The 25,650-nt window shown below is 36.1% G+C and overlaps 1 protein-coding gene across 3 annotated transcripts in view; it reads left to right on the top strand.

The window, feature by feature from the left end:
- Positions 1-25,650, top strand: part of itsn2a (intersectin 2a) — a 97,140-nt gene that overhangs the window by 49,186 nt on the left and 22,304 nt on the right. For 2 of the 3 annotated variants that reach the window (XM_030128563.1, XM_030128562.1), the window contains exons 17-25: positions 4,237-4,376; positions 6,581-6,995; positions 9,460-9,629; positions 9,816-9,876; positions 18,652-18,878; positions 18,968-19,008; positions 19,095-19,261; positions 21,418-21,451; positions 21,555-21,676. In XM_030128563.1, coding sequence (XP_029984423.1) covers positions 4,237-4,376; positions 6,581-6,995; positions 9,460-9,629; positions 9,816-9,876; positions 18,652-18,878; positions 18,968-19,008; positions 19,095-19,261; positions 21,418-21,451; positions 21,555-21,676 — 1,377 coding nt within the window. Of the gene's footprint in view, positions 1-3,560; positions 3,642-4,236; positions 4,377-6,580; positions 6,996-9,459; positions 9,630-9,815; positions 9,877-18,651; positions 18,879-18,967; positions 19,009-19,094; positions 19,262-21,417; positions 21,452-21,554; positions 21,677-25,650 lie in introns of all 3 variants that reach the window. The other variant, XM_030128561.1, reaches the window with a different exon arrangement.

Raw genomic sequence — 25,650 nt, 5'->3', positions numbered from 1 at the left:
GTTTCCTAGCTCTTTCTTTCCACTCAGTGAACGAGGAAGAGAGAACGGTGGTCAAATGAGCAACAGACTGGATTTGAAGTGTGAGCACCAAGAAAAAAGCTGTAAAATAGAGAAATAAATGACTATTTCCTCAGTCTGTCCCAGCTGGTACATTATAAAAACAAAGATTTACATACCTACACTTTTGCAAAATTGTACGGAAATGCTCTAGAGGTAAAATATAGCTGAAGACTGAGGTCCCTCATATGTGCTGAGTTTGTCTGTTTGAGGAAATCGGCTGAAACTGAACTGTATAGGAAGAAGAGGTGTTGTCTCTTTATTCTTATATTGTTTATCCGTATACACAGGGTACACTGCTTTAATTGGCTGAAAGTACAAGCTCATTGCATGGAGGTCATCCAGATCACAGCAAAACAAGAGGAAAACAGAAAATACAGGCACAGCACAAGGTCTCTGTGGGCAAATACACAACCACACACTGACAGAGGTCAGAGGTGATGATTGAGAAGAATTAATACTTTTTTTAACCCATAAATGCTAAAGTGCTACTTTTATACCAGTTCCCAAATGAATTTTCTCTCTATTTAAAGTTTCTCAAGTGATTTTTCACCATCTATTCTGATATTATCCTTTGTGTTTTGCATTTTTTTCTGTGAAACTCATGTACTTTCCTGTATTTACTTAACTGATCATGTAGGTGTTCATAAAAGCTCAGCGTAAATTCAAAGGTTATTTTATCAAAAACAGAGAAAACTGAAGAAAAAGTGACTTTTTCAGTAAAATATATATCATTAACTGAACATAAACCAGTGTTTTTCAACCTTGGGGTCGGGACCCCACATGGGGTCACCTGGAATTCAAATGAGGTCGCCTGAAATTTCTAGTAACTGATAAAAATAAAAACATTCTAATAAAAAATATATGGTGAGTTGACATAGACAATCCCAATAAAAGACATGATAAACTGTGAGTCTGAAACTGAAGCACTGTGGTACTGTTTGTCTGTCAAATGTTCATTGTGGTCAGTTTCAGATGCTGCAGCTCTTTCATAATTCATAGTTTGAGTTCTTGTTTGTTCAGTATTAATTGTCAGTCTTGTAAATCCAAGCTGGACTGACTGTACATATCCTGACCAAGGAAAATAAAATTCACACTTTGTGCAGTAATCTACACCTGGCTTTTCTGCCGCTGTCCATAATAATATACATTATATAGACTAAATGTCGACTAAAATTAACATTTATTTGCAACATAGTATAGCAAACTATAACATGATCAAAAACAAATAAATTTTAACAAAAAAATGTCTCCGTTTTGAATGTCTGGAGTGGCCAGAAATTTGTGACGTTAATACAGGGTCACGAACCAAAAAAGGTAGGGAACCACCGACATAAACCCAATGTTTCTCTGTATTTAACCATATTTTGCATTTTTTCAATGAAAATCAGCTATTGTCCTATATATAATTCACTGATCATATACTTAAATCATAATGCTGAGATTACAATTGAGGGTTATTATATCAAAAACAGAGAAAACTGAAGAAAAAGTTACTTTTTTAGTTAAATATATCATTAACTGAACATAAACAAAGTGTCTCCATCCACTTTCATTTATCAAACTCCATAGGTTTTGCAGGTGAGTCAGTGTTGTTGTAGAAGATGACTATGTGATGGATGAACGTCCAAATGGGTCATATCTGATGACCATGAAAAGATGACAAATTGTATTTTACACCAATTATTTACACAGACTGATAGGATTAGTGGACCAACAGTAGATGCTCTCAGTTGCCGGTGGCTGTTTGGGTCTTTATGGGTGAAGCAAAGTGTTACATACTTAAAATCATTATTATAAAATGCATAAAACAAGCACCATGCAAAGGAACACACTGTAAGAAATAATACAAAATGATATTTGATGCTACTGAACAAACAGCATAATACCACTCACATCTGTTCATGTGAGTATAGAGCAGGGGTCTCAAACTCATTTTCTTTCAGGGGCCACATTCAGCCCGATTTGATCTCAAGTGGGCCAGACCAGTAAAATAATAGCATAACAACCTATAAATAATGACAACTCTAAATTTTTGTCTTAGTTTTAAAGCAAAAAAACAAACAAAAAAACATTAAATTATGAAAATGCTTACTTTTATAAACTATCCAAACATAAAAGATGTGAATAACCTGAAAAAACTGAAATTTCTTTAGAAAAATAAGGGCGATTTTAACAATATTATGCCTCAACTTATCACTTATGCATGTACATTATGGATCAGATCTACAAAGACACTACACACAGAAAATTGTTAAAATTGTGCTTAATTTTCTTTAGACGTTTCCGGTTGTTCCTATTTGTTTCAGGTTATTGACATTTTATTGTTACAGGATAGTTTGTAAATATAAATATTTTCATAATTTAATGTTATTTTTTGCTCTAAAATAAAGACAAAAATTTGAAGTTGTCATTATTTATAGACATAATGTAAAAAATAGAATAGAAAATATGGAGTTGTTATTTTTTGTAGGTTATTATATTATTATTTTACTTGAGATCATATTGGTCTGTATGTGGAACCTGAACTAAAATGAGTTCCACAGCCATGACTGTGGAATTTTTGCACTTTGCAAATTCATCCCATGGGCCTAATTGGAACCTTTGGGGGGGCCGCATGTTTGAAACCCCTGGTATAGAGTGATAAACACACAAGGTAATTATGTAGAAACAGAAGTCTTTCCTATTGTACACCTAACAGATGAAAGTGAACCCATTTCTGTCTGTGTACAAATTGTGTACAAAACAATTCAACCCAGTCACTGGTGCGTGCTGTACATGCTGGTAACTCTGTAATAGGTGTACTGAAGAAGAAAGAACTCAAATTGGCTTTATCACCCTTAATTTCTTTTGGTAACATTTGCTGCCGTAATATTTCAGTGAGATTTTAGTTGAAAAAATAAAAAGTCTGTGTGGAATATTACACTGACAGCTGCTGTTGTTTTATTGTCCTTTCCCCCCATTGGATTAGAACAGAAACGGCAGATTCACACTTAAAATAATACCAGTAAACCTTGTTGAACTGGTCACAGTCGCTCTAAAGTTTCAGCCTTCAGGCAAAGTAAACCTTGTTACCGAACCATTATTGCACACATAAAGGCTGGGATGCACACATTCCCTGGCAGAACGCCTGCAAATTCAATACCTGTGAAGAATGATGTCATGCCCTCTCACAATCTCTTTTTAATCTCATGCTAATGGTTGCACCACTGGAAATCCTGCTCTTTACTCCTCTGCTGCGTTCTCTTATTCTGCTTTTAACCCCTCTTTTTTTCCCTTCTCTTTCTTCTCCGCTTCCTTCGACCTGGATTTTGTCTCTTTTTTACGTGTTTGTCCTTTTATTTCTTGTGTCTCGAACGGTGTTTCTTGCTTTCCCTTTTGTCTCGCTGCTCTCTTTTGTTGTGCTCTGTTCTCCTACCCTCATCTCATTCATGTTTTCTTCACCGTCTGTCCGTCGCATCTTCCTCCTCCTCCCTCCATCATCGGCTGTGTGTCTCTAATAGCTCGGGGATATGGATGACTGTGTCCTGCGGGGCCTTCTGTCTCTGCTAGCCTGCCTCAGTCAGCTCTTCCTTCTCATCAAGGTTATCCTTCTTCCGCTCTCTCCGTCCTTTTACCTCCCGCTGCGTACTCTTTTACACCCCACCACTCCCTATTAATTTCTCTTAATGTTGTTTGCTCCTTCATCCTTGAAGTTACAGCTTCAAGCATCGTTTTTTTTCATCCTGTGTCGGTTCGATCTGCTTGCCCATGCTCGCCTTTTGGTCTCCTTATTAAACAGAGCTGCACTTTGATACCACGTCCTCTGTTTTTTTGTTGTGTCTCTCTGTGGGATTTGTTCTAGTCTGTTTTCTGTGTAAACAGGATGCACCCTGAGGGTAAAACACACACACACATAGATTGCTTAACCTGCACAATTTCTGTGTAAGAACGAAACATCAAACTCAGCTAATACATAAATACAGTTCTGCACTTTTTCATTTTAATAGCTGCCAGTTTCTGCCTTTGCTTTTTTATTCCCATTTTGCATGTTTGGATTTGTGTTATTGCATCCAATACAAGAATTTTTAATAGTTAGAACTGATTTTTTTTTTTTTTACCCTATTCATTCTTTGTCCAGGTAGTTGACATATCTGTTGTTTTTGTTTTTTGTTTTTTTTTGCATAATTACTGCATTAGGAGCTGAGGGAGAAGCAAGTAAAGCAGCAGACTGTCCTGGACGACCTGTACAGAGTCAAAGACGACAAACTGAGGGAGCTACAGAAACGCAGGGAGGAGGAGAGGGAAAGGAGGAGGAGGGAGGAAGAAGAGGCGGCACGGTGAGTGTGAAGGGATTAACTGTATGTATGGATGTGATTGGAGTACAAAGCAGAGGATTCACCACGATGCATCAGGTGAATTTGCTTTCTTAGGATGCACGGTCTTCATATTTGTAGAAGTATTCAAATCCTTCACACGGTGTATTTACTGCACTGTGAAAATCCACCACTGCAAGTAAAAGTTCTGCATCAAAATCCTGCTTAAGTAAAGATAAGTTTTATCTGTAAAATGGAGTTAACATGTAAAAACTATCCAAGGGTCCCTGTCAGTGTTTATTTTTATATATCGTCGCTGTCGAGTGGAAACCTCTTATATCCAAAACAGTTATTTTTCAGGAAACTGGAAAAACGATGTATATTCTAAATAAATGAATCGAAGAATGGAAGCGGTTTTCAACACTTTTCATTGGTTAAATATTTCTATAACTGTCAGCCGACATGAAGACAGACCAAAACATGGACTGACAGCGATGGTATGATGTTTTTGTATTCCGGCTAAAATTTGCTTAGAGGTCTTTTTTATGTCTTTGTGCATAAGAAATCAATATAAGTGAATCCCCAAAGGAACTTTGTGTTGGTAAATGCAAGTTATGCAAATTTACAGGATTTCAGTTCTGTTGCAACATGTTGATGGTCATATGAACTATGTTTTCAGGTCAAAATGTCCAATTTCATCACAATTAATGCTATATTTTCATGTCACAAATGACCAAGTTATATTTGAACTGAATTTACCTGAAAAACAAGTATTCTATTCTTTTAGATTCCCCACTTTTTCTTACCAGATTATATACTACATATCACATGTTTTATTTTTACAGGTTGCAATATGGAGTATGGTGCTGATCCATCCTGCTTATGTTACGCCAATACATACATTAAGAATGTCACACGTCGTTTTTTAAATCAATAGTTTTCAAATAATAAGCATTTTTATAAAGAAATAACAATTCTATATTGTTATTTACTTTTTAGTATGATGATAAACTATACAATAAATAATTCGGATACTAGTTTTTGCACAGGGATCATTTGTAGAAAGGGTGACATGGCTGCCGAGCATCAGTATGATGGGATCTGTAACAACCATGTCTCATCTGTCCACTGCCACATTTTGTGTTTTTGTGTCAGCTGTTAGATCCACAATACTAACATTTATGAATAAGAGGAGAATTAGCAATAGTAAGTATATAAGTTTATTCCTAATAAAGTACTGGTACTGACCAGATCATCATGGGTAATGTCACGTCCGTCCACCAGCAAAAGTTTTCACATACATATGCTATTCAAAATCCAATATTTCTGAAAATATAGCTTCCACTGTCAAATAATATCAGTAGTCTGTGCACAAATGTATTAGCATTATTTCAACACAGTTCTATGCATTTCTTACAACTTTTTTTTTTGACAAAAATGGCCACTCATTTGACCCCCTAAGTAAATTTTAGCCGATTAATATTACTGATGTATTAATGTGTATGTTTCATTTAACTGATACAAGGTTGATCACATTTAAATTACTTTAACTGTAATGTAGTTTAATCTACAGCAATGCAATATATAGCTGTAGCATCACTGTCCTGTGAGATCCACATATTTCTGAAAAAAGTTTATTTTTCTTGCACTCAACAAAAACAGGCGTGCTTTCAGCTTTGTCATAATGCATTCTCCAGTGAATCCAAGATGGGTTTCAATTTGTTTGGTTAATTTAAGGTGAGAATTGAGGGGCGATTTAAGTCCTCAAATCAGCATAAACTGTCTTCCCACCCCTTATCAGGCATGTAAATGAAAATATTGTGCTGTTTTTCTCTCTAATATTGTCTTGATTGTTGATTTTTGTATTATTTTTTCAGTTTTATTTGTTCTCATATAGGCTACATTTCATTGCATGTTCGAAATAAATCAGTAAATCTAAACTTAATATTAACACATTTGGGGATATGTGGTTTTTGGTGGACAGGGAAGGAATGACAAACTATAATCTGAAGAGTAAGTAAAGCTGCCAGATAAATGTAGTGGAGTAAAAAGTGTAGTATTTGCCTCTAAAATGTAGTGAAATATAAGTATAGAGTTGATTTAAAACAGAAATACTAAATAGTACTACATTTGCATGAAGTACAGTACCATACTTTAAAAGCTTTATTCTTTCCTCTAATCCTTGTATTTTTTTAACGGTTTTAACATTTTCCATTTGCTTCCAACAGACAGGCCAAGCTAGAGCAAGAAAGAAGAGAGCAGGAGCGCAGGGAGCAGGAGAAGAGGGAAAAGGAGGAAGAGGAGGCCCGACAGAGGAGGCTGGTGGAGGAGCAGAGGGCCCGGCAGAGGGAGGAAGAGGAGAGGGAGGCGCAAGCTCGCCTTCGTGCCGCCCAGGAGAAAGCACAAGAAGAGGAGAGGAGGAGGAGAGAGGAGGAGGAGAAGCAAAAGAGGCAGGAGGAAGAGGAGAGGAAACGGAAAGAGGAGGAGGAGGAGGCGAGAAGGAGAAAAGAGGAGCAAGACAGAGTGCAGCAGGTGTCGGTGGCGCCTCAGCGGTCGCCCAAACTGACCACGTACAAAGCTCTGTACTCGTTTGTGGCTCGAAACGCAGACGAGCTGAGCATTGATGCAGACTGTCTCATAGAGGTGGGTGTCATCTATCTATCTATCTATCTATCTATCTGTCTGTCTGTCTGTCTGTCTGTCTGTCTGTCTGTCTGTCTGTCTGGGATGTAATGATATGAAAATTTCATCACGATTATTGTAAACAAAATTATCACAGTTATTATTATTGCGGTATTATTGAAATTGTGCTCAAAATGTTCAAAAAGTACTAATACACACACTGAAATAATTTAACCAAGCTGTATTTAAAAAAAAAAAACAACAACAAAAAAAAACAAATAATTGGCACAATGTACTTTCTGTTGCAGAAACATTCAAATATTAACCCTTAGGGGTCTGAGTCTATTTTGTCTGTTTTTCAGTACTTTTGATTTTGCCTTTATATACTATATAAAGAAATGTTTACTATACCCATGTTTGGTATCTTATTTTTCAGCACAACTTCATTTATATCAACTGCCTATTACTTTTTTCACTTTAACCTACAATAGCAACAGAAAAGGCCAGAAAACACACACAAAAACACAAACAAAAAACCCAGAAAAAAAAAAATTATATATATATATATATATGTATGTATGTGTGCATATATATGTATATATATATATATATATATATATATATATATATATATATATATATATATATATATATGTATGTATATGTATGTATGTATATGTAATTTATTGCATAAATAACGCACGAACCTTTTCAAAGACTTTAAAAGTGAATATTGGTTCCAAATATTAGGTATAGAAAATCAAAATTGTAATAAATTAAAACTATACTCAAATATTTGAAATATAGCAGACCTTCACATAGGGTTTTTTCCCCTAAAAGTGCGGTAATAACAATGATAACATAATAACACTAGTGGTAAACACAAAGATTTAAGTCCAATGTCTACAGTCCTGTAGTCTTCATATACTGCATTTAACAACTACAGCTTAACTGAGTTAGAGCAGGAGTAGATTATCTATCTATCTATCTATCTATCTATCTATCTATCTATCTATCTATCTATCTATCTATCTATCTATCTATCTATCTATCTATCTATCTATCTATCTATCTATCTATCTATCTATCTATCTATCTATCTATCTATCTGTCTATCTGTCTGTCTGTCTGTCTGTCTGTCTGTCTGTCTTTGTTTACAGTTACCTGATGAGTTTATTTGAATCCATTGTTCGTAGTCCTGTATTCTCTACAACATAAAACTATATATAAATACCTTACGGAACCAACAAAGATACACAACCTGACCAAAAGAAGTCCCACACTCTTATACTTTAGCTTTCATTATAGCACACATTCATTTCATGAAGCTCTTCCAGTGTTACAACCCTTATTCGTGTCTCTAGTTGCGTTACATATCACCTCACCACAATTCACTTAACACTCTGGAACGGGGTCAGTCTGGACTCATTAGACCACATGACCTTTGTCCAATATTAATGAACTCTTAGCACACTGTAGCCTTTCTTCCAACTACATTCGCTGAAAAATGGTTTTCTTAAGGCTACACAGCTGTTTAGTCCCTATCTGATTTCATTAAACATTTAAGATATTTGATCACGATCATGTATGGTTTTTTCTGATCATAGTTTTTCCTTGAAGATTATGTTTTATCATTATCCTTCCAAGTTCACAAACCACTAATTTTATGCTTCTATAACAGAGTTGCATCTTTTCATTGAGTATATCATCAACTTCCTAAAGTAATTGCCTTTTTTTTACTTAAATTATGAAGTACTCAATTTCTAAATAATTTTTTTTGTGTTTGTGTCTGAAAAAAAGACCCAGGTAATAATTTTAGGATGGTGACAATATATTTCTTCTGCCACTGACTGCATCAGATGGAGTTAAATACGATGTTGCATATTATCGCTACAGTAATTATCTAGTAGAAGACTCTTTTGTTTAGTTAATCCATTTGGTGATTATTTTTTGGCAGTGCATGTAAAAGACAGAGATATGGCAGTGATTGTACTCTTGGTTTGACCTGCAGCTAACAACAATTTCAATATCTGTTAAGTTTTCTATTATTTTCTCATTTAATTGATTATTTGGTCTATTAAACATCAAAAAATTGAAGAAACATGTTTTCCAAAGCCTACCTTGATATCTTCAAATGTTTTATTTGGGGTACATTCCGGTGAAATTCAGTTTACTGTCATAAATGAGTGAATAAAACACAAAATATTCACATTTAAAAAGCTAAAATTAGTTAAATAGACACACATATACATTTTCGGTATATTACCAGTATGTGCATATTTTAATTACCTACCTACATACTTAGTTACACATATGGGGACATTGGACTTGCTGTGTGTTTTTATATATTCGTATTGTGTGTTATTAGTGTGTGATTATACTGGAGCCCAGCTGGTCTAAAATGACCACCTTTAGGAAATACCACATTTATTTTCACTTTCTTACGTGTGATGATGATGATCAAAGTGTATTTTCCATGATGCAGGTGGATGAGCAGACGGTCGGCGAGCCTGGCTGGCTGTGTGGCAGTTACCGTGGAAACAGGGGCTGGTTCCCTCAGAGTTATGCAGAGAAATGTACCGTCCCAGGCGCCACAGAGACCTCCCCGTCCTCACCACGGCAACCCTCCTCTTTACCACAGCCACTTATCACAGGGTAATTCAAAGCAGGAGCAGCTCTGACATCTTCTTTGTGATATTTTCGGTTCCGTCTACTAAAGACAGCACAGACGCTTTCGCCATCTGCCACTGTGTACCATCCGTTTTCAGCTTCTAAATTTTGTTTACTGTTGTTGTCGACACTCGGCTCCTTCCCTTGTGATTTGTCCTTTTTGTTTTATAGAGTCCCAGAAGTGGAGCTAATAGGCAACAGCACTGTGCCCGATCAATCCGATGCTTCACAGGTAAGGAGGAAATTACTTGTGTTTACTTTGAACCCAAGGCATGTGGCAAAGTGTGTCTGACATCATAACAAGTCACACTTAATAGACGGAACCTTGCAGTGAGCAGCTGCAGGTGAAAATCGAAACCTTGTTTTGTTGTGTCAGAGATTAACATTAATTCTGTTAAAGCACTATATTAAAGGTTTAGGGATGCACTCCATTCTGCTAAACATTGGGGGAGGGCCATGGGGTAAATTGGGATCAGGACACGCTCTTACAATGTCCTTTGGAAAGGATTTTACAGCCTTTGAATTATGTATACACCGTAGCCCATAAGTTTGGAGTAATTTTGTTTTCAGACACTTTCCTCTTTTTATTCCCATGCAATGATTGCAGTGATTACATACTAAGTTTCAGTTATACTTTATCTATCAAGAATAAATCATTGTCACTATCATTTCATGAGAAGAAGTAAAACTTTATGGGTAACCGTGTACAACAGGATAAGGATATGTGCATGACTATTACTCTAACTGAGTAATAACTTAGAAAAAAACAACCTGAACAGCATACTTAGTAAATTAAAAATGGGAAAAACACATACCAAAAAAGTTGTTAACACTATAAAATTTAACCTCCAAATTTAAAAAAAAATTTTATTCAAATTTTTATTCAGAACAGTGTCATAACATGTTATACAGGACATCATTGGAACAAAGTACACCGTTCCCTTTTTTGTTTGTTTGTTTGTTTTTGAAAAAGAAAAGAAAAGGGTGTCAATATTGCTCACTGAAAGGAAAAAAAAAGTAATTTGTGAATCTTTGTTACATGAATAATGTCATACAAACATAGACATTGCAGTGCAAAACATAACAGAGGAGTGATTTGTGAAGGTCAGTGCTTTTCATGGTCATCCTACTTTATAGAACAATAACATGAATAGTAATAAAGATTATATATGCAAACAAACACATTTACATTTACTTACACGCACTCACATTTATCTACGTGGATAAATGATTGTGGACGTGTCCATGAAGCAAACCTCTAAATTTTAAACAAATCAGGTCCTTTATTTCAACTGATGCTGCCAAGTCATATCTACACTGCCTGATCTTTTCTCATATTTAGTTCTTCTTCACAGTACGGTCACTGCAGGTACAACTGCACTGAAACCTGTACAACAGCTTTATAAAAAAGACAAGTTTATTTGTATAGCACATTTCAGCAACAAGGCAATTCAAGGTGCTTCACACAGGACACTGAAATACAATGACAAGGGACAAAGAAACACATTTAAAACATTATAAAAGAAACATGTAAAAGGTTATTAAAAACAGCAAGTAAGAAAACAACACATAAAACCCAAAAATATAAAAGTACACACAAGAGTTGCAGTGCAGAGTTTCGAAGGAGAATATAAAATTGAAAAAGTAAAAAGCCTTTTAGTCAAAGGCAGCAGTGTGTGTGCTAAAAAACCCTGTTCGGTCCATCACTGTGCAATTCTTGGCAAATATAGTCTGCTAAGCTTTGGAAACTTCAAGTTTTTCAAACTCACCTGTCTTGTCTATAAGTCCCTCCATGGCTTGCCCCCCCCCCCATCCCTGGAGGAATTTATTAGACAAAGAGACAATAGCTTGAGGACATGATCTGTCTCTTGGGGGGTCTGTGAGGTGCCGTTCAGATGAACTAAAACTAAAACAGGTCAAAACACCAGCTCTGTTATAGGCAATAAAATGTGGAATAGTCCTCTAACGACTATCAGTCAGTACTTTATTTTACCAGGTAAAATTAATTGAGAACAGCTTCTCATTTACAATGTTGACCTGGCAAGAGGCCCCAACAGACAAAAACAAAGACAAAACAAAAGAAGAACAGATAAAAGTGAAATCTCCACCTTTTCTACATTTAAAAAAGAGCTAAAAAAAAAAAAAAAAAAAAGGTTAAAATCTAATCAAACCTGTGAACACCTGTGGTGCCTGCTCAGCTTTCATTTTCATCTCAGTAGTTATTCCTCTTGGCAATTTTATATTGTATTTATTGTATTAATAATGTATTGTATGATGTACACTTTTATATAGTAATGTCTTGTATACACTGAATTGTCTTGTTTGTATGTTTAGTCTGTTTTTAAATGTTGAGGACTAGGGTTAGGGTTAGCATATTTTCACTAAGTAATGTCTTTATTTGTACTGAGTGTTCATTAATAGGCACTGTCCTCATCAGATAAACACATAAATAAATAAATGTCAGCCACATATTTTGAAATACATCACTGCTGCGTCCGATCAAGCGGTAACACGTGGACACATTTCATGTTCAACAGTCTCTGTCATGTAAGCAAACTTATATGCATGTATTATGCATATTTGAGTAGGTATTATAAGCACTTTAACATTATGTATAACAAAATTTGGGGAGATAAAATGTTTAGGTGTAAAATATCAAATTACTGTTTGGTAACACGTGGACTTGAAACGGACATTAATGTTTTTTTAGCTGTACGCAAACATTCAAAACATGTGGTTCTTGACAGAATTTGATATCAAGTAGGACAAAACCTTTTAGATATTATGTTCAACTATGCTGAAAATAAATTTTGGAGTAAAATATTGAAAAGTGTCTGTTTTATTGACATGAGAATGTGGTTACACATGGACAGGTTGCCATAGTAACATGTGGACGACTCTTTACCATTGTATGCATCAACCAAAATGTATCAAAAGATCATTACTTTCTGAAAGTTTCACTCAAATATCTGAATTATTAGTAACTTGAATTTTTAAAATTGGTATTTTTGTGGTAACATGTGGACAGAGCCTTTTAAGCAACAAATGTTCAAACTCATAAATAATAATATTCACAAAATAATGAAAATCTAATACTTGAAACTTAACAATCAGGTATATAATCAACAGACTGAATAAATTTTCAAATTTTTTAGATATAGTTTTTAGCATCAAATCCGGCCATGGTGTAAAAAATACAATCAATAAAATCGGTTGTAACTTTTTTTCTACACGTGGTATTTTAAAAAGGATAACAATTCCATAAAATAGAGATCTTTAGCTAAAAAATGATCCCACTTGATAAATAATGTGTGCAAATGTACTTTTTCATGTTGATGTTCACTTTCACTTGATCGGACCCAGCTGTTATTGTAACATGCAGAGGTTCGCTTTCAGCAGCTGTAGCTGAAGCTTTTTTTTTTTTTTGGGGGGGGGGGGGGGGATCAGTTCAGGCTGCACAATACTGGAAAAAACTGACACTGCGATTTTTTTAAGCCTGCGATATATATTGCGATATGGCAAGGCAAGGCAGATTTATTTGTATAGCACAATTCATACACAGGGCAATTCACAGTGCTTTACAAAAATGGAAAAGAGACAGGTTAGAAACACACAATTACAATTAAAACATAATCAATAAAACATAAATAATAATCAATTAAAACAAAGTAAAAGGTCAGAGTGCAGATAGAACCCTTTCAGTTGTTCTATGCACAGTTGAACAGATCCGTTTTCAGCCTGGACTTCAACATTGTCACAGTAGAGGCCTGTCTCACGTCATCAGGAAGACTGTTCCAGAGTTTGGCTGCATAGAACTGAAACGCAGCTTCACCCTGTTTAGTCCTGACTCTGGGCACCAGCAAAAGACCAGTCCCTGGGGTTCTCAGGGTCCGAGATGGTTCATGTGGGACCAACGTGTCACAGATGTACTTTGGTGGTATGAAAAAATACTCAGGAGGATATAACACTGGTCTACAGTTTTTTTAGAAATGATTTGCTTCAGAGATTAAATGTGCTAAATGTTACGTATTTTAATAAGATTAATTGGAAAGTAAATGACAAAAGTGCCGGTTTGCTGATGTTTTCAAGGTATATGATTAAGTGTTATTACACATATATATTGGTTTATATAATAGTTTTATAAATCTTCCACTAAATAGAACCTGTAAAGTGAATGTATTCTAATGTGCAGACAGTGTTTGGAAGTAGATCTTGTAGCTCTGAGACAAATATTCCTTTTGAGTCAAACCCATTCTCTCGTTAATTCTTGAATTTCACATTTTGACCCAAGGCTGTATCTTGGAAAGTTCAGCCAACCAGCATTTTTGACTTGATTTTTCTTTATCTGTGACTCTCATGTGGTAGAATTTCATTACTTTTATTCTGGAAGCATTTTCCTTGTAGACCAGTGTAATAGCTGTGTGGTGCCGACGTAAACGGTCAAACAAATTAGCTATGTTTCCTTTCATTGTGGCGACAGATGGAAGGCACTGTCGACACAGAGCACGTGTTTCAGTATCATCCTTCTTGTAGCTGAAATAATTCCAGATAACTGATGTTGCTTTTCTTTTTGGCACCAAGTCTTTGTTTTCAGTGATTTTTTTCTCGTTCGTTGCTCATTTTTCAATGTTGTTACCAGCGACTCACTCCATGTGCAGGGGTGTGGTCTGCTTCGGCAAACTGATTAAGAACGATTGTGATTGGTGGATCACTGTGTGCAGTGTGTGTCAGGTACCTAGGTTGAAATTAGATGAGAACCAGTGGCGGCTGTTCGTCTTTCAGACAGGGGAAGCTCATTGTCGGCTTACATTAAAAAAAACCAAAAACAAAACAATTAAGAAAATGCTCAGTGACCTTATTTTACCAAGTAGGCGTCTTTTCCAGGGACTGGACCAGTGTCCTCTCAATATCCATCAGAGCTGGGCTGCTTAGATTGCCTTGGCCCATTGTGTTGTGGGTGTAAGACTTCAGCCTTTTTAAACTACAGATGCTCCTTTCACTCCAACCTAGCCGACAGTATGATTGACTTAACTATCTACAAAACGATAATAAACTCGAACAAGAAATGATTAAATTATGGAACTGAAACTCGAAAACGCTGAAATTATGTTAAATTGAAACAAGGAAGTCCAATGAGTGTGTTTTATTTACAGTGCAAGAAATGAACGAGTAATTTCGTAGTGGTTTCTCAGCAGAATTCACGACTGTATTAAACTGAACTGTCAGTGAAGGAGTAGATCTGAAAACAGCTGTCAGTCAAACAGGATTCAGCCTTTCGACCGATCCTCCAATCAGCATGTGGGATTCTGGCGTCCAGCCCGGCCAAGCTCCGCCCACAGCTCCATTCACCCCCAGAGACGCCCGGCGTCCGGGGGCGGGACAACATCGTGGCATTTATCCAATTACCGTCCAGTTTTGAGGCAATAAAAAAAACTGTTCCACTCAGTCCCGTTGAAGCCCAGAGACGCCCGGCATCTACAGGCAAATGCACTGAGCAGAGATCGAATGAGAAAACAGCCCAACGGGAATGGAGGAGAAGTGAACAACATCGCGTCCGTTGGTTTGTGATGAAGCTGATTCTGAATGAACTCGTCTGTGAGATGAACGTGTTCTAACACATTTGTAGTCAATAAAATGTCAACACAACCATACATATTTCACCATTTAATTTTCATAATTTTAGGGGAAGCCGGGCCTCCCTTGCAGTCTATGAGAAATCGCCACTGATGAGAACATATTGAGTTCATTTGCCTCCTACATTGCAGGACCTGCGATGTGACTATTGCGCACACGTACATTGCGATGATGATCCTCAAACGATATATTGTGCAGCTCTACCGTCAGTACACCAGTATAGAAATAAAACCATGAATTGCATGACTTTCTCCAGATTGCTTTTGACATGAAGTCTGAATTTGGCTGCATTTACAGGACAAATAAAAAGCTGATTCTGTTACAGCTTTCCCTGAACTGAGAGCAGAGCAAACTACGATGTTGATCTAATTTGCGCACAGCGAAGACATCCGTTTTGGTTGGTTATTACATAACACCTCACATTATTACATTTTCATCATAAAGAAGGTGCAACTCTAGCGGGGAATTTTATTATATCTTGTATTTGGGCTGTGCAGGTGTTATTCCAGTGAAAAAGTGTCATATTGTCTAGTTATGACATAATCTATTCTTCCAAAGCCAGCACTCTACTCTGCAAAAAATCCCATTAAAGACGTTATTGTGAACTTTGTTATTTTGTGATATTGATTCTCAGTTGTAGCTGGCTTTGTGTCTGTTGTAGTTTCTTCTATCTGGGCTATAAACTGGCTTTGACAGTCAAGGAACTAGGTCTGGCTGGGGTACACACCCACTGCTGCTGACACCAACAAACACACACATACACACAACAGCACTGCTATGTATTTATAGCCCCCGTCTACTGAGAGTTCGTCTGTTTCTCTGTGGGTCACATGGACATTTACAGATCTCCATCTCCCAATAGATAACATCAGTGTTAGTAGGTCTGGCATTTGTAGGTTATGTCTCATGGTCGAAGCTGCTTCAGATGTGTTGATTATGAATTATATAAAGCAGAGGTGTCAAACTCATTTTAATTCAGGGGCCACGTTCAGCCCAATATGATCTGAAGTGGGACCAGTAACATAATAAGAATGAAAAAGTAAAATGATATTATGATAATGTTTATGTCTACAAAGTTTCCTTAAAAATCTGAATAGCATGAACAACCTCAAATATATTAAGAAAAATAAGTGCAATTTTAACAATATTACGCCTCAATTTACCATGTACGCATGTGCAAATACACAAAACATTTAGTATTTATTTTAGTAGTAGTTTTTGTTTATTTGCATATCACAAACAATCAAAAAACAATTATCATGCAAGTAACACTATTGTGCAGGAGAGGATAGAAGCCAAAAAAGACTTATATAAATACCTTCCCAGGAATAAACAATACTCATAAAAGAAATAAAGTATAAAAATACAATATAACTGAAATAATAATTAAAAGTAAAAAATAAAAAAATACAAATCGAATAATATAAAGCTTTACATTTTGTCATATTTCAGCGTCTTTTTTAGATGCTTTTTAAATAATGATAAAGAAGATGTTGATTGAAGTTCAGGACATAGATTATTCCAGATGTGGCCCATGATATTTTAGAGAATACTGACCGACAGAAGTCCGGCAGTACGGAAGATGAAATTTACTTGAGTATCGTGTAGGATAATTGTGAATAACAGAAGACAACATAAAAAAAGTTCTGGAAAACTTTAGGAAGGATATGAGTTAAGTGAACATATTTGTACATGAAGATTTGTGCATTTAGTAATGGATATAATATTGGTAAAACTGCACTACTTAAGACATTTCAGGTTCATATTTTTTGTATAAAGAAAGTTTGTAAATGTAAATATTTTCATGTAATGTAACTTTTTTACACTAAAACAAAGAGAAAATTTGCAATTTTTGTTATGTATAGACTATTATGATAGTATTTTACTGGTCTGACCCACTTGAGATTATATTGGTCTGTATGTGGAACCTGAATTAAAATGATTTTGACACCACTGATTTATTTTTCAATGTAGGTTTTGCATTTCACAAGCTTGATTTGACCTTTTGGAGGGCCGGTTTTGGCCCATGTGCTGCATCTTTTGTTTTTTACCTCTGCCAAGTGTAACAGCGCAGGTTATGTTTTCATCGGCGTTTGTCTGTCTGTTTGTTTATTTGTCTGTTAGCAAGATAACTCAAAAAGTTATGGACGGATTTTCATGAATTTTTCAGGAAATGTTGATTCTGGCACAAAGAACAAATGATTAAATTTTGGTGATGATTAGGGGGGAGGGGGGCATGGGGGGTGAATTTTGATGAAATTTTCAGGAGATCTTGATACTGGCACAGGGAACAAATGATGAAATTTTGGTGGTGGTGGGGGGGGGGGGGGGGGGGGGGTGGATTTTGATCATATTTTCAGGAAATGTTGATGCTAGCACAAGGAACAAATGATTAAATTGTGGTGGTGATCGGGGGGGTGGGGGGAGTGGATTTTGATGAAATTTTCAGGAAATGTTGATGCTGGCACAAGGAACAAATTATTAAATTTTGGTGGTGATTGGGGGGTACGGGGGGGTGGGGGTGGGGTGGATTTTGATGAAATTTTCAGGAAATCTTGATACTGGCACAAGGAACAAATGATTAAATTTTGGTGGTGATCGAGGGGGGGCACAGGGGGGTGGATTTTGATGAAATTTTCAGGAAATCTTGATACTGGCACAAGGAACAAATGATTACATTTTGGTGGTGATTGGGGGGCATGGGGGGGGGTGTTGGGGGTGGATTTTAATGAAATTTTCAGGAAATCTTGATACTGGCACTAGGAACAAATGATTAAATTTTGGTGGTGGTGGTGGTGGTGGGGGGGGGGGGGGGCTGGGACTGATCTACCTTGGCGGAGGTCTGCACTCTCCAAGTGCTTTTCCAGTTTTAAACTTTATTTTTCTTATTTTACTACAAACATGGTTAAACATACATAACACAACAGCAGAATCAGGGAGTCACAATTTACATAGGAAAAATAATAAATGAATAATACATTAAATGCAATAAATAAATATGCATTCTCACCCAGTGTAAATGTAACCCATTTCTTGTTAGCCTTTTTGTATAATTCTGAAATGTACATTATTTTTCAGTTTTGTTAAACCTTACCTTTTTTTTTTTTTTTTTTTAACCTCTGGCAGTTCACCGCTTACCTTTGTACCATTTCAAACTGTTCATTGGACTTGACCTGCTTGAATTTCAATACAAAACTGGAAAAATTGGGGTGTTCTAAAACTTTTGACCAGTAGTTCATGTATATAGGTTACACCTGCTTAAGTAGGTTTAAGCAGGTAGTATTTTTGAAGTTACTGAGCTACGGCCACATGTTTGACACCTGTGGTATATAGTTATAATATCCTAACACTGGCTCATAATCTCATTCTTCAGGCATCATTCCCATTACTGGCTCGAGCCCTCTCCTCATGGTCAGCTACGTCAGAAACGAACCTCAACCTCTCCGCCGGTGATGTCATCACCGCACTGCTGAGCTTCTCGCAGGGTGACATCATCAACGTGCTTCAGCAGAGGGACGAGTGGTGGTTGGGACAGCTCAACGGGACGCAGGGATGGTTTCCGAAGAGCTACGTCGCTGTGGAAGCAGGAGGCAGTGCAGAGTAGGAAGACGCTTTCTCAATGCACACACACTTCTGATGATCAAATGTCAACTCGATAAGTTAATGGTGTGTGTTGTCTCCTCTTCCAGCGTGGATTTGTTTGACACATCTGACTCTATTCAGCTGGAGGGTGAGTGTAACTAATGCAGAAGAATGATATGTCACTGTAATGCATTCTGATTTTCATGTGTTGGTCTGTTATTTCATCCTACCTAGAATACGTTGCCCTGTACACATACGAAAGCCCTGAGGTGGGAGACTTGACGTTTGTTGAAGGGGATGTTGTTATGGTGACGGAGAGAGAGGGAGAGTGGTGGCGAGGATGTATCGGGGACCAGACGGGTGTTTTCCCTTCAAACTACGTACGACCTGTCGAACCAGAGGTGAGTATAACTGTGTTTATTAGTTAAAGTAAACGCCTCAGTTGGTATGAAAATATCTTGTTGGAAATGTTATGAATTGCTTTTTTCCCATCAATATTGTAATTAAAGTTTCTGTCTGTTTTTATAAATTGTTTGTTAAATGCCTACTGTGTTAATGTCACACATATCAGGATAACAGAACAAAAAAAGCTTCATTTATTGTCATTCATTCAATGTAGCACAACAAAATGAGTACTCAAATTCCCGTAATAAGATAAGAATAGGATTTTAAAAAGTAGTAAAAATATCTAAAAAACAACAAATACAAACACATACAGAGGTAAAACACACCTAAAACACATATTTTGTTTGCCCAAAAGGAGATGCACAGTCTGCTCGTCACATATCATCTAGTGATGGCATGGAGAGTGTATTTTATATAAAATTTTAAATTTTCAATCAAGATTTCACACCATTGCTGGTACTACAGTATGAAAACATCATAAAATTTATAAAGATGGATAAAAACCTTATATTCCAGACATCTAGTAACAATGAACATGAGTACAATAGTAATACTTATTGATGGTATTTAATCATTTGTTCTTTTTTGTAATTTAATGACTGTCCTATTCTTTGTTATGGACTGTATACTTTAGCTGTTTAACCAAGTCATGTATAAGCTTGGCTTCTTCCTACTCTTTTTTGGACATAAAATATTGTTAAAGAGCCAGAATGAAATGGTTATATATTTGTGTGATATTTGTTTTCTTCTTTGGTTGATTTATTTCCATATATTGGAGTGTCCTTTGAAATCTGGAATTTCTTTTGCCTGCTTATGTTCGAAATAAAGTCTCTCTCTCTCTCTCTCTCTCTCTCTCTCTCTCTCTCTCTCTCTCTCTCTCTCTCTCTCTCTCTCTCTATATATATATATATATATATATATATATATATATATATATATATATGATACTTGGCAATGTAGTCAAAGCACAATGTTTGATGTACAGAATTGTTTACAAATCGGCATGATGGGAAATCAGTGCAGTGATTTGTCCCATTTAGAGTGAGAAACACAAAACTTCAATCCACCAGGAAACACAACATCTGACTTTTTCAGTGGAAACAAAAAGGTTATGTTTAATGTAACATTAAGTATTTGGGCAGAACAGTCTCAAACCATGTTCATGTTGTTATTTTCTTTAGTTTTGGTGATAGAACTGAATTTCCATTTGAGAGAATCTGACAAGCTGTAGGAGCTGTGTTATTTTTTTTTTCAGTGTTTCTAAATGGGTGCTTCTATGAAACTGGGTTCATTTTGGTATCTAGCACTTTGCCAGCTTTTTAGACCCAATAATAAAAGAGAAATTTAGACATATTTCCCCCCAGGATGTACCTAATGAGGACCTCAGATAAATGCAAAAAAATTCTACTCCTGCGCTGAGCCATCCCAAAATTAATGAATTTTTAATAAAATATGGGGGCCAAAAACAGGACCAAAATTGGGACATGAAAAACTACCTAGGTGTCAGTGCATTTTATTTTGAAAACATGGCTTGAAATGGTTTTATATAGCTCTATAGATAAAGACACTGTGTTAAATTTGTCGATCCTAGTGGTTTTCTAATCCAGACATGTGGCTTTTTCATGAATCTCAGTCTCATTCCAGGTTTCGTGTGTAACCCATTGTCTCCACTTGCGTTACATACAGAACCTGCCCAGTTAAACACATATAAATCACAAATGTTTTTGCAACAGCTGTTATTTTTGTGAAACCCTCTCCCTTGCATAAGTAGATCAATTCCCAAAATTTACCTGTGAGAGAATTAGAGATATTTTTTTAAAAATAGTAGCGCATACTTTTGGTGTCCTTTTGACTGTGTTACATGCAGATTTTTATATTAAATATAATGTAAAATAACATTTGAATGTGTTTTATCTGAAAAATAGTTTCTCTTTTATCTCAGTCAGTATTTAGTTTTAAAATAGACCCAAAGTGCTTCCAAACTTGCTTCATAACATTAGTCTACATCTGGTTTGAATTTTTAGCCCCCATGTCCTGTTTTTAGGGACCAGTTTGATAGAAGCACCCAAATGATAACTGCATTATCATGTACATTTGACTCTAATGCTCATATGGTGGCGGTTTTATAATTTACTTTTAATCATTTATGCAGGTGACAAGAGCTGGGGTTCCAACCAAAAAGCCAGGTAAGAATAAACACTTGACAGACACAGACAGACATGACCTACTGGTTCATCTGATGTTTACCCTCTCTAAATGCATCCCTGGCTGTCTGTGTTTGGTCAACAGAGATCGCTCAGGCAGTCACCGCCACCCTTTCCCCAAAGATGCATCAGCTGTGTCTGTCTCCAGGGCAACTGATTGTGGTCCTGGCCAAGAACTCTGCTGGTTGGTGGCTCGGGGAACTGCAGGTCAGCCCTCAACTCGGCAAAGATAAGATCTGGTCATTTATATCACCGAAAAGTACACACAGAGGCAGTGAGATGGTGGTCATGGGAAGTAGATTTGAGAATTGGAAAAGAGGGTTTTGCATTCTGGGTCCAAATGCGTTTGTCTTTTATTAGATCAAGCCTTGTTCAACATTGACAATCATAGATGGATAGATTATAGATAGCTGTGGTGTGTTAGGCAGGCCACGCCCTATTAATACATCTGATGGTAAATATTCATATTCCACTGCTGAACATGAGAACTACCGCTACTTATATTACTCTAATCCAGCAACTATAAATTCTCTGTCTCATGTATGTATAAAGATTTAAGTTTTTCATCTTTTTTTTGGTTAGTTATCTTTCACAATGGTAAGAATGCTTTAATTTTAGATACATAAAGTAAAGCATCACTCTGCTTGCACATTCTAACTTCAACTTTAATAACAACAAGTGGTGCCAGGCACAATAAACTCCACCCCTCACAAATATTGTAGCTTATTTTGGCATGGATTCAGCTGATGTCATTATGTCAGCATATTAATTGCCTCTATATATGTGCCAAGTTTGAAGTAAATCGAAACAAAATTGATGTTTTTATAGACGTGAAATTTCACCCATTGTAAGTAAATGGGAGGGAAAAAAAGAATTTAAAACTTCCTAAAAAACTCAAACTTTGATCTGCTTTTCCCAAAATGTAATGACATCTATGCTGCATTACTGGAAATCTGTAAAACCAATTTGGTATGAATGCACGTAATACTTTTGCTGCTACAGACATTTGAAATTTCGCTCATTATAAGTAGAACAGGAAAAAAAATATTTAAAAAATTCATGAAAAATTTAAACTTTGGCCTACTTTTCCCAAAATGTAATCACATCTATTCTGCATCACTGGCAGTCTATAAACCCAATTTGGTATGAATCCACCCTACAGTTTTGTTGCAACAGACATTTGAAATTTCGCCCATTATAAGTAAATGAGGAAAAAAAATTTTAAAAATTCATAAAAAATTTGAACTTTGACCTACTCTTCCCAAAATGTAAGCACATCTATTCTGGGTCACTGGCAATCTGTAAAGCCAATTTGGTATGAATTCAACCTATAGTTTTGCTGCTAGAGTGTTAACAAACAAACATACAAATGGAACCAAAAACAATACCCCTTGCCTCCCCCTCGAGGGGTAATAATGTCAATAAACTTTATTTACAGAACAAGTAATGTGAATAAATAGCTGATACTCTTTTATATTTCCTGTTTTTACTCTTCTGCACTTTTTTTTCCTGTATTTTCACTGCTTTGTACACTGCAGTTTCCCCACAGTGGAATCAATAAAGTCATCTTATCCTTTTTTATTCACATGGCATTTTACCAAACAACTTTACAAAGTGATTTACAAAGCAATATTTTTGTTGATTTAATTTAATCTTTATTTAACGATTGAGAGGGGGGATTTCTTTTTCAAGAAAGACCTGGTGATACAGTCACATCATTACAGTTTAACAATGTTAAAAGCATTTGCAAACATTGAAAAATCATATACAATCAGTTGAAATGTTTACAGACCACCAGCCTTACAGCCTTGATTCCAGAGTTTTAATGCTCTCTTTAACCCATAAGGACCCAGTGTGACTTTTGTGTTAGTTCCTAAATTAATTTTTCTCTCTATTTAACCTTTCCTAAGTGACTCATCACCATTGATTATAATATTATCCTCTGAATTTAGCATTTTTCAAGTGAAAATCATCTATTTTTCTGTTTAATTGACTGATCATGAAGATGTTCATAAAAGCTCAGCATAAAGTTAAAGGTGATTATATCAAAAGAGAAAAAAATTGAAGAAATGAGACTTTTTCAGTGAAATATATCTTTAACTGGACATAACCCAAGTGTCTCCATCCACTGTCATTTATGAAACTTCATGAGTTTTACTGGTGAATCAATATTGTAGAAGATGACGGTGTTTCCATGTTCACTACGGAGCCTTTGAACGTCCAAATGGGTCATATCTGATGACCATGAAAAGATGACAAACTGTATTGTACACCAATACTTTACATGTATTGATAGAATTAGTGGATCAACAGTTTAGATCAGTAGATGCTTTTGATCAAAGGTGGCTGTTTGAGTCTTTATGGGTTAAAATCACTCAAAGGAATCAGTGTGTGTAGATGGAGCTCAGACTGAAGCTTGTTCCAGACCTCATGAGCTGAAAACCTAAAAGATTTTATATAATAAAAAGCAGATGAAATTAGTACATGGGAGGCAAAAATACTGAAATGCACTATAATCAGTGGAATAAGGGTAAAAATGGAGTAAAATTACACAGATCTTTCACTAATGAAAGTTTTGAGGAGTTAAGTGGTTGGAGACATGCTGTGCCTTACTTCAGCAGAGAGAGGATCTAACAGTTAATGCTCCATCAGTCCTTGTTACAGAATGTGACCTGAGGGTTAAAAGTACAGATTCGTCTGAGGATCTTAATGAAAGAGCGCTGCAAGACGACAGGTGGTTTGATGCAGAACCATTTAACGCCTATAAAGGAACTATTACAGTTTTAAACTCAACACAATAAATCTATATTCTATTAAAACTCTGTTCTCGGTCCATGAGGGGATGTTTTCTGACAGCAGATCCAATAAAAAGTAAAACATCTACTGTAGGTTAGCACTTACCGTCACACTTCCATAGAGAAGAAATAGGATCATTAACTCATAAAGACCCAGTGCTACTTTTGTGGCACTTCCCAATTGAATTTTTCTCTCTATTTAAATGGTTTGTCACTGTTTATCATAATATTATCCTCTCCATTTTGCATTTTTTCAGGGAAAATCAGGTATATTTCCATATTTAATTTACTGATCATGTACCTTAATCATCATACTGAGATTACATTTGAGGGTTACTACACCAAAAACAGAGAAAACTGAACAAAAACTGACTTTTTCAATAAAATATATCATTAGCTAAACATAAAGTATGTGTCTCCATCCACTGTCATTGATCCAACTCCATGTGTTTTACTGGTGAATCAATGTTGTAGGAGATGACGGTTAGGTTGGTCCAACAATCATGGTAAAAAATTAAGTTTCAGATAACCTCAATTAGAACCCTGCATTAGGTTTTTGCAGTCAAAAGATGATTTAGGAAAAAATTTGGAAGAAAAAGGAGATGTTTTAGAGGGTGCACAAGTTGCTGGAAGTTTCCTGGAAATTGACTAATTTTGCATTTTCAGCATAGCCAAGTGGACCTGCTAAGAGAAGCAGCAGTACTATGAAAACCAAGGTATGAGTGCTTCATCTAGCAATATATGTATTAAGTAAGGCCGCCGACGTCTGTGGTACTTTAGTGAAGAATTGGTTGTCCTGGCATTCTTCAACTCCAGTGTGACACAAGAGCAGAAGCAGCTGATGGTTCACAACATGATGGAAAATGAAGGTTCTTTCGGTTCCACTAAAGCGTTGGGATGCCTTTAAATCAAGCAGATTATGAAGGGAAGCAGGTCAGGGATTTTGTCACCACCAGCACCATGCGTTTCTTTGAAACGTTGGATCTGCCACAAACATTCTTCAGAATTCCTCCAGAAGACTGGGCTGATGATGAAGACTTTCAGAAGGTGCTAAAATTGTGCATTCCAGAAAAGTTGTCAATGATGTTGCTGAAAGAGGGGTGGAGCTTATTCAAGACTTCAACTGTAGCCGAACAAAAAATAAAGATCAGAAACAGTACTGGCTCCAAGTTGTCAAAGAACACAGAAACATTTTTTGTAATTTCACTAAAGCAACAGTGGTTGCTGGACTTTCTAAGTAACATTTTATGCAAGTTGCAGTTTGATTTTGAGAATAAAATTACAAATTATTCTAATATGCCTTATTCATTTGGCTAGTTATGTTATAGTATATAGAGTAATCTTCATGTGTCTTGTGCAACCTCTAAATATTAATTAATTTGCATA

This window comes from Sphaeramia orbicularis, chromosome 24 (assembly GCF_902148855.1).
Source record: "Sphaeramia orbicularis chromosome 24, fSphaOr1.1, whole genome shotgun sequence".
Classification (NCBI taxonomy): Eukaryota; Metazoa; Chordata; class Actinopteri; order Kurtiformes; family Apogonidae; genus Sphaeramia; species Sphaeramia orbicularis.
The sequence above is the reverse complement of the archived record's forward strand: the minus strand, read 5'-3'. Positions and strand labels throughout refer to the sequence as shown.